The sequence below is a fragment of the Centruroides vittatus genome, unplaced genomic scaffold, assembly GCF_030686945.1.
Source record: "Centruroides vittatus isolate TY-2023 unplaced genomic scaffold, ASM3068694v2 contig_349, whole genome shotgun sequence".
Classification (NCBI taxonomy): Eukaryota; Metazoa; Arthropoda; class Arachnida; order Scorpiones; family Buthidae; genus Centruroides; species Centruroides vittatus.
In genome coordinates this window covers 958,119-974,036 of record NW_027122172.1, presented here as the reverse complement: position 1 = coordinate 974,036, position 15,918 = coordinate 958,119, and the positions used below count along the sequence as shown (strand labels likewise).

Sequence of the window (15,918 nt, the reverse complement as noted above, 5' to 3'; positions counted from 1 at the left end):
TCCAATCATCAATGACATTGCTATTTAAATTAGATTTCAACGCACATGCAGGAAAGATCCTATTTCCGTTTTTCAGTATACACCACAGTTGAATCAAAATCAAATTAATAATAGTAACCACATTAATTGACATTAACGTAATATAAATGGCTTCCAAGAATTTGTTTAAATATGCATGTTTAATTATGCTTAAGTTAAAGTTATTAAATATAATATTATATATTATGATATTAATCACAGTCAAACCTCAGTTTTCAAACTTAATTCATTCCTAAAAATTATTTGAAAATCAATTTGTTCTCAAACTGAAACAAATTTTCCATTAGAAACAATATAAAATGAATTAATCTGTTCCCAACCCCAAAACAAAGTCTTTTTTTTTACCTTTTTAGCTGTATTTCATGCATAAAAATGCCTACAAATGCAATATATGAGCCATTTTCTTTGAAAATGGTGTAAGTCCATTTTTGACAAAAAGTTAGTTAATGATAACAATGAATGCAATCTGCTATGAGCTTTTTATCTATAAACAGTTCCCAAAAAAAAATTCTTCAAAATTTTCATCGTTTTGTCAATATAATTTACGTAGTTAATGAAATTACAAATATAATTACTTTGAAAGTGGTGTAAGTCCACTTTCCGCAAAGTAGAAGGAAATGTATCAAAATAAGAGTTTATTTTATAAATACCTACCTGAATCACTGTCTGATTCTAAGGCCGCGACTCCACTAGCCGTAAAAGGGCCGTAAAACCCCTCGCCGTAAAAACTTTTAATCGTGTGACCATGATATTTTACGCCTGAGCAAGTCGTAAAACCAAAAAGCGAGTTGAGCAGTTGTCAACTTTCGAAGTGAATACGACCGTAAACCGGTACCATCCACCAATCAGAAGTCAGTTAAATCTAGGTCATCGTGACACGGTGCGAAAATGGCAGAAAACGAGCTTTCGTGTACGTTCTCTTGTGGCTACTCTAGAAGATCTGGAAATATTTATCAAAAACATCCGAAAGTATTCATGTATCTACGACAAGAGGTATCCTGATTATAATAATGGATGCCTAAAACACGCGATATGAATGGCCAAAGGAAAATCCTTCAATTTAGAGGAGTATATAATAAAAAAGCTAAGCTTATAAATGCTGTATATTATCTTAATAATAGAATAATAAAAGTCAATATAAAAAAGTAAAGATATTACTTTTACTATATTTGTAATTATAGTATAGAGAAAACTCGTAGAATATAATTATTGTCTTTATATCGATATATCACGTGTACACCGTAACAGTACTGTCGCCGTAAAAAGCTTTGCTAGCCGGACCTCCACCGCAATCCGAGCGCAAACGCAAATAGGTCACGTGATTAAAAGCTTTTACGGCGAGGGGTTTTACGACTGTTTTACAGCTAGTGGAGTCGCGGCCTAAGGTGACATTATCCATTTCGAATATTATATAATATAAAATGCACACTTGTTATAAAATTAACAATTTATTAGTAATTTTAGAGGTAATTGTACTTATTTACTTCAAGTTAAGTAAACAAACAGAACACACTACTAAGTTTTATACCCTACAAAAAATGCGGGAAGTACCAAAATTCCAGTGAATGAACAAAAATTGGAAAATATAATACTAGCATCTTTATATCATCATGTCAGGCCCATCACATCCGAAAAATTCAATGATATGATGGATCTATTACCTTATATTGCTCTAATACACCACGACTATTTTCAAAAACTTCCTTATAATGATAAAAATAAAAAATTGCACATATTAATATAAAGTTGTAATTAAAGTAATTTAAATGGCATTACCTGAAGAAATATTGAAATAAAGCCTTTTTTATTTTGTTTTTTTTTTTTGACATATTTAATAAAAATTTCATAAAAAATTGGTTTCATTCAATTGAAATCCCATTTTTAATATTTCATAAATGTATGATTTTCACATTTTGTTGACTTTGAAAGTGGTGCAAGTCCATTTGAGGTCATTAAAAGTATAAATTTCTTTAACTAATACTTTTGTGGTGATACACCAATATTTTTTTTTGTTATCTTTTTTAGATATATATATATATATATATATATATATATGTTTTTCTATCCTTCCTTCTTTCTTTGTTCTGTGTTCCTTTGTCTATACTTTCTGGAACTTTCCTCCAAGTGTGGGTGGTTGGTGACCTAATTAGGGACAAAGATTAAGAAAAAGCCCAGAGGGCAAGTGAGAGAGGAGTGAGCTACTTTTGGTTTTGGACCTAGAAGAAGGAGGACAGTCAGAGAGAAGTCTCCAGGTCGGTGTTGCTTCGACTGAAAGAGTCACAAAGAGCACGTACGAAAGAAGTAGCATAAATAAGGACATTGGTAGGCCAAAGATAAAAGACGTTTTTCTTTTTGTATCGATTCTCGCATGCGATCTGTCCCCAAAAGAGAGGAAAATTCCCAAGACGAAGTCTTCCAGCAGCCGCCACCTCGATCTCCAACTCGGGTACCCATTCCTTCCTAAAAATATATTTCTGTTTCTCCATTCTAATCTATTTTTTTCTTTTCCTTTCCCTTTTAGATATAAGTAGGTTTAAGTTAGAAATTAAGTGTCTCTTTGTATCGCGAACGTTCTTGCTCGACCGTGAATCGAAATAGTTGTTGTTTTGTTCTTTTGTTGGAAGTAAGGAACCAGGAGGTCGGAATCAACAAGAACCCTTCCTGTATATGTTCACATAATAAAATAAAGCATGACTTAATTGTTTTTATATACCTGTCTCTTTGTGAAAAAATCAACTCTCACCACGTGCTTATTACAACACTTTAAAAACAATGTTTCTGTAATGGCTTGATGAGGTGTCTGAAGATGATGATGTAGGCTCCTTGCTCACAGACAATGAGTGTGAGGATTTCCATGTGAAAATCATGGAAGTGTTGAGAAAGAAACCAGATCATTCACAAGCAATATCAGTATCAAAAGAAAAGTGTGTATATTGCCCAATAATTTGTAATTCATAGAAATTGAACTATATGAGGAACATAAAAGTTTATAAAATAACCTAAAAAGAAGATTCCTTTTGTTTACAAGGACTTGTTGAACTATATATTTTCATATTACAGCCATAAATTTTAATATAAATGAGATTTTTTAAACAAACCTTTAGCATTTAGAGGTGCACCACCAATGTATACTTCAGGATCCAAATGTAAGTGATGGTGATCTCCAGTTGCTTCTAATATAGTTGTGTATCTATTATCAAGCATCACTTTTACTACTTTTCCATGATGAATTACAGTAACATTGTGCCATCTGAAATTCAAGTTTGAGACCTAAGTATTGATATTTTTGAAGTAAAATAGAATGATTACAATTAAGAATTATTAGAGAATTATATCTTATAATTAAAACTAATATTTTTTAACACTGTTTTTATTAAAACTGTTAATTAAATCATATTAATGTGATTATTAACATGTTCTATACTTAAATTAATTTCATATTAGGGAGCATAGTAAAGCCTATTATGTTACACATTTTAGGTGGGAGGGGATGAAGACCAATATGATAATATATTTATGACACAATGGATATTAAAATTATGACATAGAAATTTGAAAATAAATAAGTTGATAGTAAAAAAATGTAACAAACATTTTCAGAAAAAAAATTTAAAAAATGAAAACAAAATTTAAAAAGCTCATTAAAAAATTAAAATTTTTAGCCAGAACAGCCACGAGATATGACTCATAGGTTGTCATGTAATCATTATGCCTGGTACACCAATAACTAGGGTTGCCACCTCATAACTTAGTCTCACCCGGAGAAGATGATTTAAGAAACCAAAAAAACCCCAGGGACATTTCCATAGAAGTCTCAGGAGGTGAAGGGTCTAAAGCAGGGTGAATACTAGTTAGCCATATATTTCTAAATATTTTTCAAAAATTACACTTCTTATTGCAATTTCCGACCCCCCGACTTAATTTAATGTATATATAGTAAAATCTATTAATTAACAAAATTAAAAAACTATTGGATGTCATTTTTGACATCAGAAAGTAGCTTTAAATAACTTTATCGAAGTAAAATCCATGCACTAGAACTTTAGAACGATGAATGAAATTTGATAAAAGAAATCCCATAAAAAGCAATTAAGTGTTAATTGTGTGTCATTAAAGGTTGATTAAAATCGCAATAAAATTTTTTCGCACGCTTAAAATTTTTGAAAAAATTTGGAGACTTAAAAAATACCTGAAAATCAAAAAAAATATCTTTTTTGAGGGTCCAACAGAACCGTTCGTTATGTAACGCTATTTAACCTGCTCAAGACTGACTAGAGCGTGGGCCAATAGGAGTAACTATATACTATAACTTACCATTAATCATCAACCAACACAAACACTGATTATCAAACTGTCACCTATGTAGGCTATATCATGTCACTCTCAATAGACATCTCTTGACAGAACAGTCACAAGAGAGAGTACAGTATAACTACATAGCACGCAGCAACACTGCGCCTATGCCAGTTATAGACATTATGTCTTTAAGCCAACGACTGCCACACTAGTAATTCGGTACACGGGGGAAGAAATATATGCAACAGTTTGCATATAATTTTGTACGTATTCATTTCAACTTGCACAACCCGGAGAAATATTAATTAACCCCGGAGCCCGGAGATAACTCACTGAATCCCGGAGTCTCTGGGTCAAACCCGGATAGGTGGCAACCCTACCAATAACCCTTATGCACACATTTACACCAGAGTATATAAAATCCAACATAACTTAAAATTGGTTCCTTTCTTCTAGAAACTGTTTACAATTAAGAATTTCTGTATATTACATACAATTTTAATTTTACACAAGCTTTTATTTTGTATACCTGTATACTAGGGTTTCTTATTTCCCGGTCTTTTGCTTGTCCCGGGATTCCGGGATAAAAGTGAACTGTTTCCCGGGATCCCGGGAAATCCCGGGATATAATAAATTATTTTTAAAATATAAAAAATATCTTGAAATCGAATGATATCATTATTTTTCATTTTTTAAAGTAATTTAAGTGTTCTACAACCTCCAAAATCGTATTAATAATGATGTGTAAAATATGTATTAAAAATACCTTTGAATTACGTAGAAAATTCACAAATAAAAAAAAATTTGTTAAAGTTTGTTCGAAACTGCTTATAACAAAAATTGCCTACGAATTGAGTTAAAAATTTAAAGAAAAAAACTGAACTTTGATCAAACTTCTAACTTAGAAAATGATATTTTTTATTTAAATAAAACATAATACAAATATTACTGTAAATTTTTATAATGAGATTTTAAGAAACAAAGATGGTCGGATACTCCGATCACTCAATCTGGTTCTTAATTTGGTAATAAAAAGTCCTGCTGCCGAGAATGCCCTTTCTGATTCAATCGATGTGGGTGGAATCGTTTTTAACGCATTTAACAGAAGACAGATGTTGTGTGTTTTTTCACCTGTAGCCTCAAAGATTTCTATTTCGTTCTCGAGACGCGTTTCAGTACTGCTTTTGTTGTCCACTTTTCTTGATCTGTCTATCTCAGCTTCTTTGATAGCAGCATCAAGCTTTTCAGCTAAAGTCATTGCAGATGAGCTTGCGACATCTGGTAGTTGATCTGTATCACCGGAAGTAGAATCAGTAGATACTTCAAAAAGACGATCTAACATCTGTTTTGCTGATAAAATTAACATAGTCTTGGTTGGTAAGGCTGGCAAACTTTTTTCACTTGGGAAAGTTGAAACTTTTCCATAATTCTTTCCACTATTGAGATATTGTATGAGGCCAGTCAGTTTTACATTTCTTCTCTCTGCTATGCGTCGAATAAACGACTCTTTTAGTCTTCTTGAAAAAGGTGTGTTTAGTTGATTTAACTCATTTATAATAAAAGAAAAAATACCTTCCGATGAAAGTAAAGTCGATCCTCTGTTGCCAAGCTTTTCTGCTCCAGCTTTTAATGGCTGCAGTGATGCCACGATGTCACGAATTACAGTAACTTCTTGTTTGTCAAGATCAAAATTGTCCGTATCTTTATTACAGTCAATGATTGCTTTCGATATGGATGATCTTATTTTAATAAATCGCTCTAACATGGCTAAAAGGCTATTCCATCGGGTTTTGGAATCCAGAAATAAGTGCAAATTTTTCCCATGTTCCTGTTCAACGTATTTTTGTAAGATGTTATTCTTTAAAGGTGATTTGCGAAAAAATTTTGCTATTTTTCTAACCTTATTAATGATTTGAGAACAGACGATTTCATTACCTAGTGTGTCATGTAATTCAAATGAAATATCTATATCGAAAGGATCTTCAGCCAAACGCTCACACAAAACACTTTCAAAATCAATACTATAACTAAAGTCTTCTTCATCTTTCTCAATATCGTCATTGCGCTCTTCATCTTCAGTTTGAATTTCTTCAGAAAGAGGGACTGCTACTGAAGTGGTTGACTTTTGGTACAAAACATCACATACCGCTAAATGAATTCCGTGTGCATAACATAACTGATGCTCACATTCAATTAACCTTCCAAATTTCACCATTACAGCTGCACCATCAGTAACACAAGCCACCACGTGTTTTTCTAAAGATATGTGAAATTCTTTTAACTTTTCTTTGATTACTTGGACAGCAGTTTCTGCAGGTAGAACATTGGAAATCTTCACCATTCCTAAGTTCCAAAATGTTCCGTCACTTTTGTGTATGTTTATATTTAAATACCGGCGATTGTTTAGTGAAGTATATTCATCCAAGGATAAACTAAACCTTGATCCTCCATTTATTTGGCTATCAATTTCAGAACATAATCGTTGTTTGATTTGTTTGTAATGCGAATGGATGAGATCCATTACATCTGATGGATTTTTTGGTAAAGTGTATCCTCTGTCTGTCAATGATTTTCTGATGAACTCACTTTTTGTAATAGAGTTGATAGAGATGCCATCTAAAGTCGCAAGTTTTGTTACTATTTCTTCACACGTTTCTTTTTTAATAAAAAGCGATGGTAAGGTTTGTTGAGAGGCTAATCGCTTACTGCTAGTTTCTCCAGTTTCCTCGGCTGTACGCTTAGTACTAGTGACAGATAATTTGTCAATATTATGCTTGTTACGCAGATGTCTGATAAGGCCGCTTGTTGAAAAACCTTTACACTTTATCTGTGTTTTACATTCATTACAGGTTGCAAATTCTTGTTTCAAATCCTTAACGAAATATTTCCAAACAAATGATTCTGACATTCTTGATTAAAGGGATTGGTTACGAACAAAATAAATTATAAATTATAACGTAGTATAAATGTAGATAATAGGCGATTACAGGAAAATCCTTGAGTTAACTCGCAGCTCACAAATTCACAAAAGGAAGTGTGACATATGCACAATTTATAAATAATTTTAATTTCAGTTATTCACATCAGATTTGTTAAATTTTACAGGATTGTATTATCTTTCAACTTTAGGGGAGTAAAGCTTTTTTTATTTTCTCCCGCGAAAGTAATAGATTCTACTAGTCCCCCACTTTGAACGACAACAAAGTGCTAATCGTTTTATTACTTTGTTTTCAAAAACTCCCTTATCTGTCAGTAGTGAGTTAAATGACTAACAAATTGTTTTTGCACTCGGGGGAATGTTTTCTTTTAAATTTAACAACTAGTATTGACAGTAATGAAGTCTATAATTTTGTTTTTAATAATTAAAAAAATATTGATAAAATAGCCAAATAAATGTTCGGGTCACAATTACTAAATGGTATTGCTACGTAATAAACATAGATTTTAATTGTTGCAAAATTGAAAGTATTAAATTTGTAAATAGCGTCCCAACTGAATAAAGTAATGAATAATCTGCCAAGTATTGAATAATGTCACCGTAGTGTGTCTGTAAAAAAGCAAAGTAAACTACAACACGGTTTCATCAGAATCAAAAGTATTAAATTTCTTATCGTGTTATGATCGCGAGACAGCACAGCGATAACACCGAGCGAGAAAATCGCGTTGTCAAAAAAGCTGCAATAACTTATTTGAAATTAATTGGGATTTGGCCGGTCATTGAAACCAGGAGAAAAAGATAGAATGTGTAGTATTATGGTAAAGGTTAAACGTTCCACATTGTTATTTTATTCAATTGCAATTGTGCTCATAATAATCGCGAGAATACAGAGCTCTCACTCTGCCAGATAATTCACTGCAGGTGGTAGTAAGGAATTGTTTTTCGCAAAATTTCTGTAAATATATATATATATACAAATTTTTAAAACCTCTGTTGGAATCACTTCAGAACGTATCAATTGAGGATTACTACAAAGCCCGCAGTTCAACAATTATTTATTTTTGAGACATATAAACAAAAAAAACTAATAAGCAGGCTTAAATTAATAAATATAAATGCATTCCGGCATTCTGACAGTTTATGAGTTAATTATACTTTCTATTTGTAAAATTTCTTCAATCTTAACACAAAATAAGAAAAAAGTGAACTTTTAAAAAAATTGCGGGATTTCCCGGGATGAGAAAAATTTCCCGGGATATTTCCCGGGGTAAAAAAACAGCCGGAATCCCGGGATCCCGGTTCAGAAACCCTACTGTATACACTACCCCTCCACCTCAATGAGTTTATTGCCCCTCTAGATAATAAAGTAAACAGAAACCAGAAATAAAAGAAAAGTTCTAGAAATATCCACAAACAGTAACTACATCTAAATATATTTATATACAGGGTGGGCCAATGAAAATGAAACAGCAGAGTTAACAGATAACACATTATCAGCCTTAGTTTTATGAACAATTTTTTTTCCTTGCATGATTTCCGAGATAACCCCCTCAAGAATAAAATCGACCTGTCCGAGCAATTTGCTTCAATACAAATCCAACTATCCAAAAACTCTGCCGTTTCGTTTTCATTGGCCCACCCTGTATAATAACATGCCTGTGACTGTCACACCCTTTGTGAATCAGATAGTGACATGATAAAAAAAATGGATCATATACAGTAACAGGAGATCATTGCAATTGTAAGGGTCGCAAAAACGCATAGAAGTGGTGAATAATTATAAAGTTCTAAAGTCGCGAAATTTCGAGAGTCGACTCGTGTCAGGAACAAGTGTTGGTGATGTAAACCAGACACAAAAGAAACTTTCCTAAAACTTATATTAGAACAAACGCAACACGATAATAAACGACTGAGGGGATGTCAACGGAAAGAGAAAGAGCTTTGTCCAGGTGCTCGCGTGCAAGTGTCGGAAACGGGAAACAAAGGGGGGTAAATGGCCACAGAAATGTCTGGCAGACCGCTTGAGGACAAAACATCAGAGAGAGGGCCATAACGGCGGAAAATACGAGCACGAACTTCAAAGACTCCATCAACACCTCTCAGAACTCTCCCGACCCAGATCGGTCTCGGGTTTCGCACAGAAACAAAGAAATGACCAATCGGGGTAAGGGAGAGGAGGAACAGAACCAACCAAAAGAGTGAGATTCGGGGGGAAAATCTTATAAAACTCCCGAGTCACAAGGTCAAAGAGTTCGATCCTCCTTCATTCTTGGAAGAAGTGCGGCGGTTCTCCTCCAGACAGGCGGTTCCTCTCCAGTTGAGTATGCACCAGTCAAGACTGTCCGAAGATCCTGGAAAAGGGGTTGCCATCTACAGAGGCCGACAGAACTCCTCCTCCTCTACAACGAGACCACATTCCTTCATTCATCAGTGCCACAAAAAGACTGTCTCTCCGAAAACGACCTAGGAAGCCCGGAACGTTCCCCACGTCACCATACCTACATTGTCCCAACAATCTAGATCGTGTTGTACCTCAATAATATGTAAGTTAACTTAGTAGTTAGAATACACGGTTTTATGTAAGACACTTGCATCTTTGTCTCCTACCGCCACCACCCACATATGATTTCGACCCTAGGTTTTCCTGACGCGTGATTAACTGCTTTCTGCTGGAAGTCGGCAACCTTACACAATGGCTTGACACTGATGAACATCCCAAACATATACTGAAACTGAGACTACATCCCAAGAAGTCTATGGTTACAGTTTGGTGGTCATCAGAGTTACCCACCATGGCTTCCTCAGACCAGATAAAATAATCACAGCAAATTCCTACATCCATGAACTGGATATCTTTTATGTGAAAATTAAAAGTCAGCTATCAGCATTGGTCAGCAGAAAAGGCATCATCCATCCTTCCAGCATGATAATGCCAGACCACATATCACAAAGAAAATGGTGCAGAAATTGCATGAGTTGAACTGTGGGGTTATAGAAAGATTGAACGAGTCGACACGGAGAATAGTGATTTCTTCAATGGGACAAATAGAAAACAAGCGTGCTTGATAGAGCAGATGCTTAGAAGGGGGAATCCACTGATTTCAGTAGTGACTAGACAAAGACAACTATCCAAATTTTATAAGATAACTCTTTAATTTTCCTGAGAATTTACAGTACTTCCAGGGAAACAGACAGGAACGTGCAGAGCCTGACAATCCAATCTACTGAATAACGTTAACTCACAATTCTCCCAACAAATATACTGCTACAGAATTTCTGTAATGAGCGAACATAAAATGTACTGACAATGAGTTTGAAGTGTATAGTACCTCTTCTTTTACTTCACACTGGACAGAAAACAGTTCAAAACAAATCTTTACACTGACCTGGTTGCACAGTCTTTACTTTCCAGCTTCCCAACTATTTCACCACGCACTTTCACACCACACTCCTTCCCTTCTCCCTCTTTCCTCCTCTCTTTACTTCCATCCTTAACTTCTCCCCGAGACACTCCCTCCAATAAATCTCCTCATCCCCGGTTGCACACACTGTTTTACACACATCACTCCTACCCCGATGCACCCAGGTTTTAACCTAGGAGCATACCACCAAGTCAGACCCACCACATGGCAAAGGGGGAGGGTGGCAGGAAAAGATGTAAGGCACAGAACATTAATGTTTTGCTTCATCCCTCATATTCACCCAACCTTTCCCCAACAGACTATCACTTCTGTCACTCTAGATGTCTTCTTGAAAGAGAAATGTTTCAGACAACAGAATGTCAAAAATGCTTTCCATGAGTTTATGGCTTCTAAAGCACCAGATTTTTATACATCCAGTACAAAAGTACTTGTATGAAATTAGAAAATGTGTGGCAAACATAGTTTTTATTAATTAAATATGTTGCTTAATACTGGAGTTATGATGTTTTACAGTTGACAATTGAAAAGTGAAAATACTTTCTTATATTAAAGCCAAATGATTGCCTAATTATATCGGTCTAGAAACAATTTAATCTGGCAATCATTTGGCTTTAATATAACTATCACACTTAGAGATGTTTATATAGGCACTCTCTTGATGACCCAATATAAGTACAGTGGCTACCACTACAAAATGCAATCAATCAGAGCCATTTGCTAGACACATGTAAATTACCTATTACATTTTATTCAACATTATATTTATACAATTTAAATTGTATAAATTTAACATTACTAAATTAATAAATATGACATTTACAATAATTTTAATCCATTTAATTGAAAGGATCTTGAGAATTTCAAAAAAATTAGAGGTCAGTGGCAATGCAAAATGTGTTCATTTGTGGGACTTTAAAAGAATGTGAGTTAAACAGTTCAAATTTAAAACATTTGAATTTCTCACACTCATCTATGATTGGATTGTAGATTGATATTTCTTATGTGAACTGTACAAGTACAAAAATGATTCACTATGCAGACAGCAGAAACAGATTATAGTTCCTTTGAAAAAATTAGCTCTTGCAACCAAAAAAACAAACCATAAAGTTTATAAAGCACTTATTCAGTTCCAAAAATGATCAAATCTGCAAAGTATGTAGTAAGAATAATAAATTCATATTTTATACTGTATTTTCATGGATTGTCCAGCATATTGGTCTATCCAAGGAGACCATGAAATCAGATATTACCATATGGTAGAAATTGGCATGCGGTTTAAGTTAGGTTATACATCCCTCTCCAGAGGGTGCATGAAACTCACAGAAAACAGTTTTTATTTTAAAATTGTGAAACTGTCAACTTTACATCAAAAATTATAATTATATGTTTAATTTCCTCACTGTGTCTTTTTCAAACAATGTAAAATACTTGTAGAATACCAAAAAGTGCTTTTTTTATGTTTATTTTATTGTAATTTGATCCAAAAATGCAAAAATAAACATATCAAATTTCAGAAACTGTAAATTATCTCAACTTACACAGATTAACATCTGCTTTGTGTGAAATTTGAAAGGAAAGTGTTATTGTGGTTGTTTGTACTGAGAGATAGTAATGCCCGCAAACAAACATTACTAAGAGGGATATATAAAACAGATGTACAAACAAAATATCCTTTATTTCTCTCCAAACTGGTTCTTTTAGTACAGATCCAAACTTTACAGATATTAATATTACTAATTAACAAAAAGGTGGTCTATTGTCCTCTCATAAGCATATAGGTAACGCGTGTGTATACATACAGTATCAGCCCAACCGACTTACAACTAAGCTTATACTTATCTTAAACCTAAGAAAAAAGAAAAGGAAGAAACAGAGACTTAGTGAAGTATGTCAGATAGATAAAGTAGAAAATATCCAGGTCTTCTTAAATGGTAAGTACCAATATGGAAGGTGTCTCTTCAATATTGTGCTTTTGGATGCCTTCCTCTTTCGAAACAAAAAAAACGGTGCCTCGTAGATCTCCAGTCGTACTCACTGTCTTTACGACCCTTCTCTTTCTGTTCTTTTCGACCTCTATGGTTTTCCTTGGCTTTCCTCCTTTGTCCCTTTTTCTGGTTTGGAGCACTGCCTTGTCCTGCTGTCCACTCTGAGATCTTGACCAAGAATGACTCTTCCATTGGAAGTTTTGCTTCTGGTCCTTGCCTTCCTTTTGTTTCTCCTGAAAATTTGGAGAAACAATAATTCCCCTACCCTTTTGTTCTACCAAGAGTTTTGAGAAGGGGTAATCCCTCCTTAAGGCAATGAGATTTAAGACAAATGCTTCTAGAAGGAAGTTATGACAAAAGGGAAGAATCGAATATAAAGATAAATAAAAAATATAACTAAAATACATATAACAATATGGCCGACGGCCACATTATCTTTCAGGGTCAGGGTAGACTATCAGTTCAGCTCACACTAACTTCTACTACTACTATTACTATTATTAATGTCAATAAGCTGTTAATTCTTTTATTGCTCTGTACAGGGAAACTCTCTTCCATCAGTCAAATTACAATGTTATTATTTTATTATATTGGGAAGAATATTTTCTTCACCATTTATCTAACTAGTTTTGTTAGATCTGATTAATTTTATTTTTTAATCACAGTTTAGCTTGCATGCCAGTAACCTCAAGGTTTCCAGCAGGCTGGTCTGCTCTGGTTATATGTGGCATATAAAAACTCATGGCAAAAATATGATATGAGTTTTTAAAAGTGCAAATAAAACATGTATTATTGAACAACCTTAATTTGATCCGCTTGGATCTAAATCTTGTTTATATAGAAGTTCCAACATCATATCACTTGTGGCAGTGTAGTGTACACGTGGACGAACAATAAAATACAAGATTATACACAATAAAGTAATATTTTATTAATGGTTTGCGTGGTTCTTTATACACTATGTTCTTTGAGATCCCAACTATACGCCGCCAATATATAATGTCGGTGTGGTAAAACTTTGTACACACAAAGGAGAGTGATACGTTTACGCGACAATGTTCTTTGTTTGTAGCCCTTTCCGAAATATTCCAATTAACTTAAACTATCTTAAACTAACTTATAATCTAAAAGAAAATAGAGGAGGAAAGAATGAAGGGTAAAAATAGAAGAAAAATGCTGGTGGTGTACCCGGGTTTCTCTCTGGTCTTCACTCTTGACGAAATGGAGACTTGCACCGCAGTCACTTGTAGCTGTCCTTTTCAATAACTCTGATCTAATAAATTCTAAGTATATTACCAAACTCTTGGTTTTAGTTTTCGTCTATGTCAGTTCTTTTCCTGCAGATGACCTAAGCATTCTCTGTTCAACATATCTTCCTCATACACACTGGGGTGTATAATATATAACTAGAACTCACTTGTGCCTGTGACTGGTGTGAAATTAATTAATTCAAGTTAACGAACATTTTCTGGACGCCTTCCGTGTCCTTCTTCAGGTTAAACTGCTGAATTCTATTATTTTTAAAAAACTCCGTTCCGATCTTTTAAGAACGAATTCGAATAATGATAGTTCGAATTCGTTCTTAAAAGATCGGAACGGAGTTTTTTAAAAATAATAGAATCCAGCAGTTTAATCTGAAGAAGGACACAGAAGGTGTCCAGAAAACGTTCGTTAACTTGAATTAATTAATTTCACACCAGTCACAGGCACAAGTGAGTTCTAGTTATATAGCATTCTCTGTCTTGATCAGTGACGACGACCTCTTTCTTTTTCGTCTGCTTCCTCTCAATGCTAGCCCCGGAATGCCTTGCGAGTATCTGAATTTTGGTATCTGAATTATGGACCTACAGTGTATTTTCCGTGTTATGCCATGACGTCATAGTTGTCGCCTTTTGTCAACTACCTAGCGACTAACTGTCAACTTTTATACATGAGAACGAACCATCCGTTTAGTTCTCAGATGCTTAAATGACGCTTTCTCATCACTTTCGCCCTAAGTTGCATTGAAAGAAAAACAGTACCTCAAGACTTCGTCAGTTGCCGCCCTGATCAACTCAGGCCAAGTAACAAAATTACCTAGTGCACCATTTTTCACAGTGTGTATGTGCCGGTTCCTTTGTGTCTATACCTGGACTAACGCTGCCGTTGACGCCAGGACTAAGACTCTCGTCGTCAGTAGAAGAAACACCGCCCTCCGCACCGACAGATTTATCAAACTTGTCTCAACAAGGTATTTATCGCCATGCGAAATTTTTGTAAACTCTCTCTCTTGGAATCGCGACGTTAGACTTATTTCTCCGTGGTTTTTGTACATAAGTCATGCTTAATATAAACAAACGTTGTGCTTTAGTTAACAAGGCCTCTGTTCTTTCCGGGGCATTGTCCCGTCCTCCATCCGAAATCCGATCGCCCTGTGACGCGACTGCTCGCGCGTCCGAACTTTGAACCGCCACGGCTTCCGTGTCAGCTAAGACACGGTGGTGTTAGTCCTGACGAGGCATCAAAGAGGTGCCGACCCCCCGGTCACACTGGTGTCAGAAGTGGGATACTTGAGGCCCCTTAGGCCCTACAGTACGAACCAATAATTGCCAGTAATCCACCGAAAAAATTAAATTCTATCCCAGTTCGAGGATCGAGGCAGAGGCAGAAGGACCAGTGCGGGGAGCAGAGGGTCCCACGCGCAGAGAGGCCTCCAGTGGTGTAGGTGTCGGTGGATTGGGAGCCCTTGTCCCTTTAATCCCCTCCTTCTCAGGAAGCGAGGATGGGCTTAAGGTTACGAATTATCTCGTGGCCATAGATGAGATCGCCAAATTGACCAATTGGACTAAAATGCAATGCTTAAGCGTAGCCAAGTTAAAACTAACGGGGATAGCCCGAGATTTCGCCTGGAAAGATGAGAAAATGGAAGCGGTGGAGACATACGACGAGTTTAAGAAACTCATGATTAAAAGATTCGAAAGAGTTCCATATTCTTTGAGGCTTCAAAAATTTCATGCATGTGTACAAGCACAGGACGAAGACGTACAAACGTATGCCGTACGCTTGCAAACTTTAGTCGCCGAAACTGTTATTGAACATACCAGTTAAGATGCTCGGGAAGCAGCAGTTATTAAACGATGCCAACAAAAAGAGAGAGAGAAAAGGTTAAGAGTGCAAAGGTTAAGAGTGGGCTAAATGATCGCATAAAGAGACCCGTAATGAGAACCAGACACATTCGATATGGTTGTGCAAGTTGCCA

General features: G+C 35.1%; 1 protein-coding gene across 1 annotated transcript in view; it reads right to left on the bottom strand.

Moving 5' to 3' along the window:
• The window catches only part of axo (axotactin), a 178,737-nt gene that overhangs the window by 71,767 nt on the left and 91,052 nt on the right, over positions 1-15,918 (bottom strand). The window contains exon 8 of the mRNA XM_067269237.1: positions 3,138-3,289. Coding sequence (XP_067125338.1) covers positions 3,138-3,289 — 152 coding nt within the window. The remainder of the gene's footprint in view (positions 1-3,137; positions 3,290-15,918) is intronic.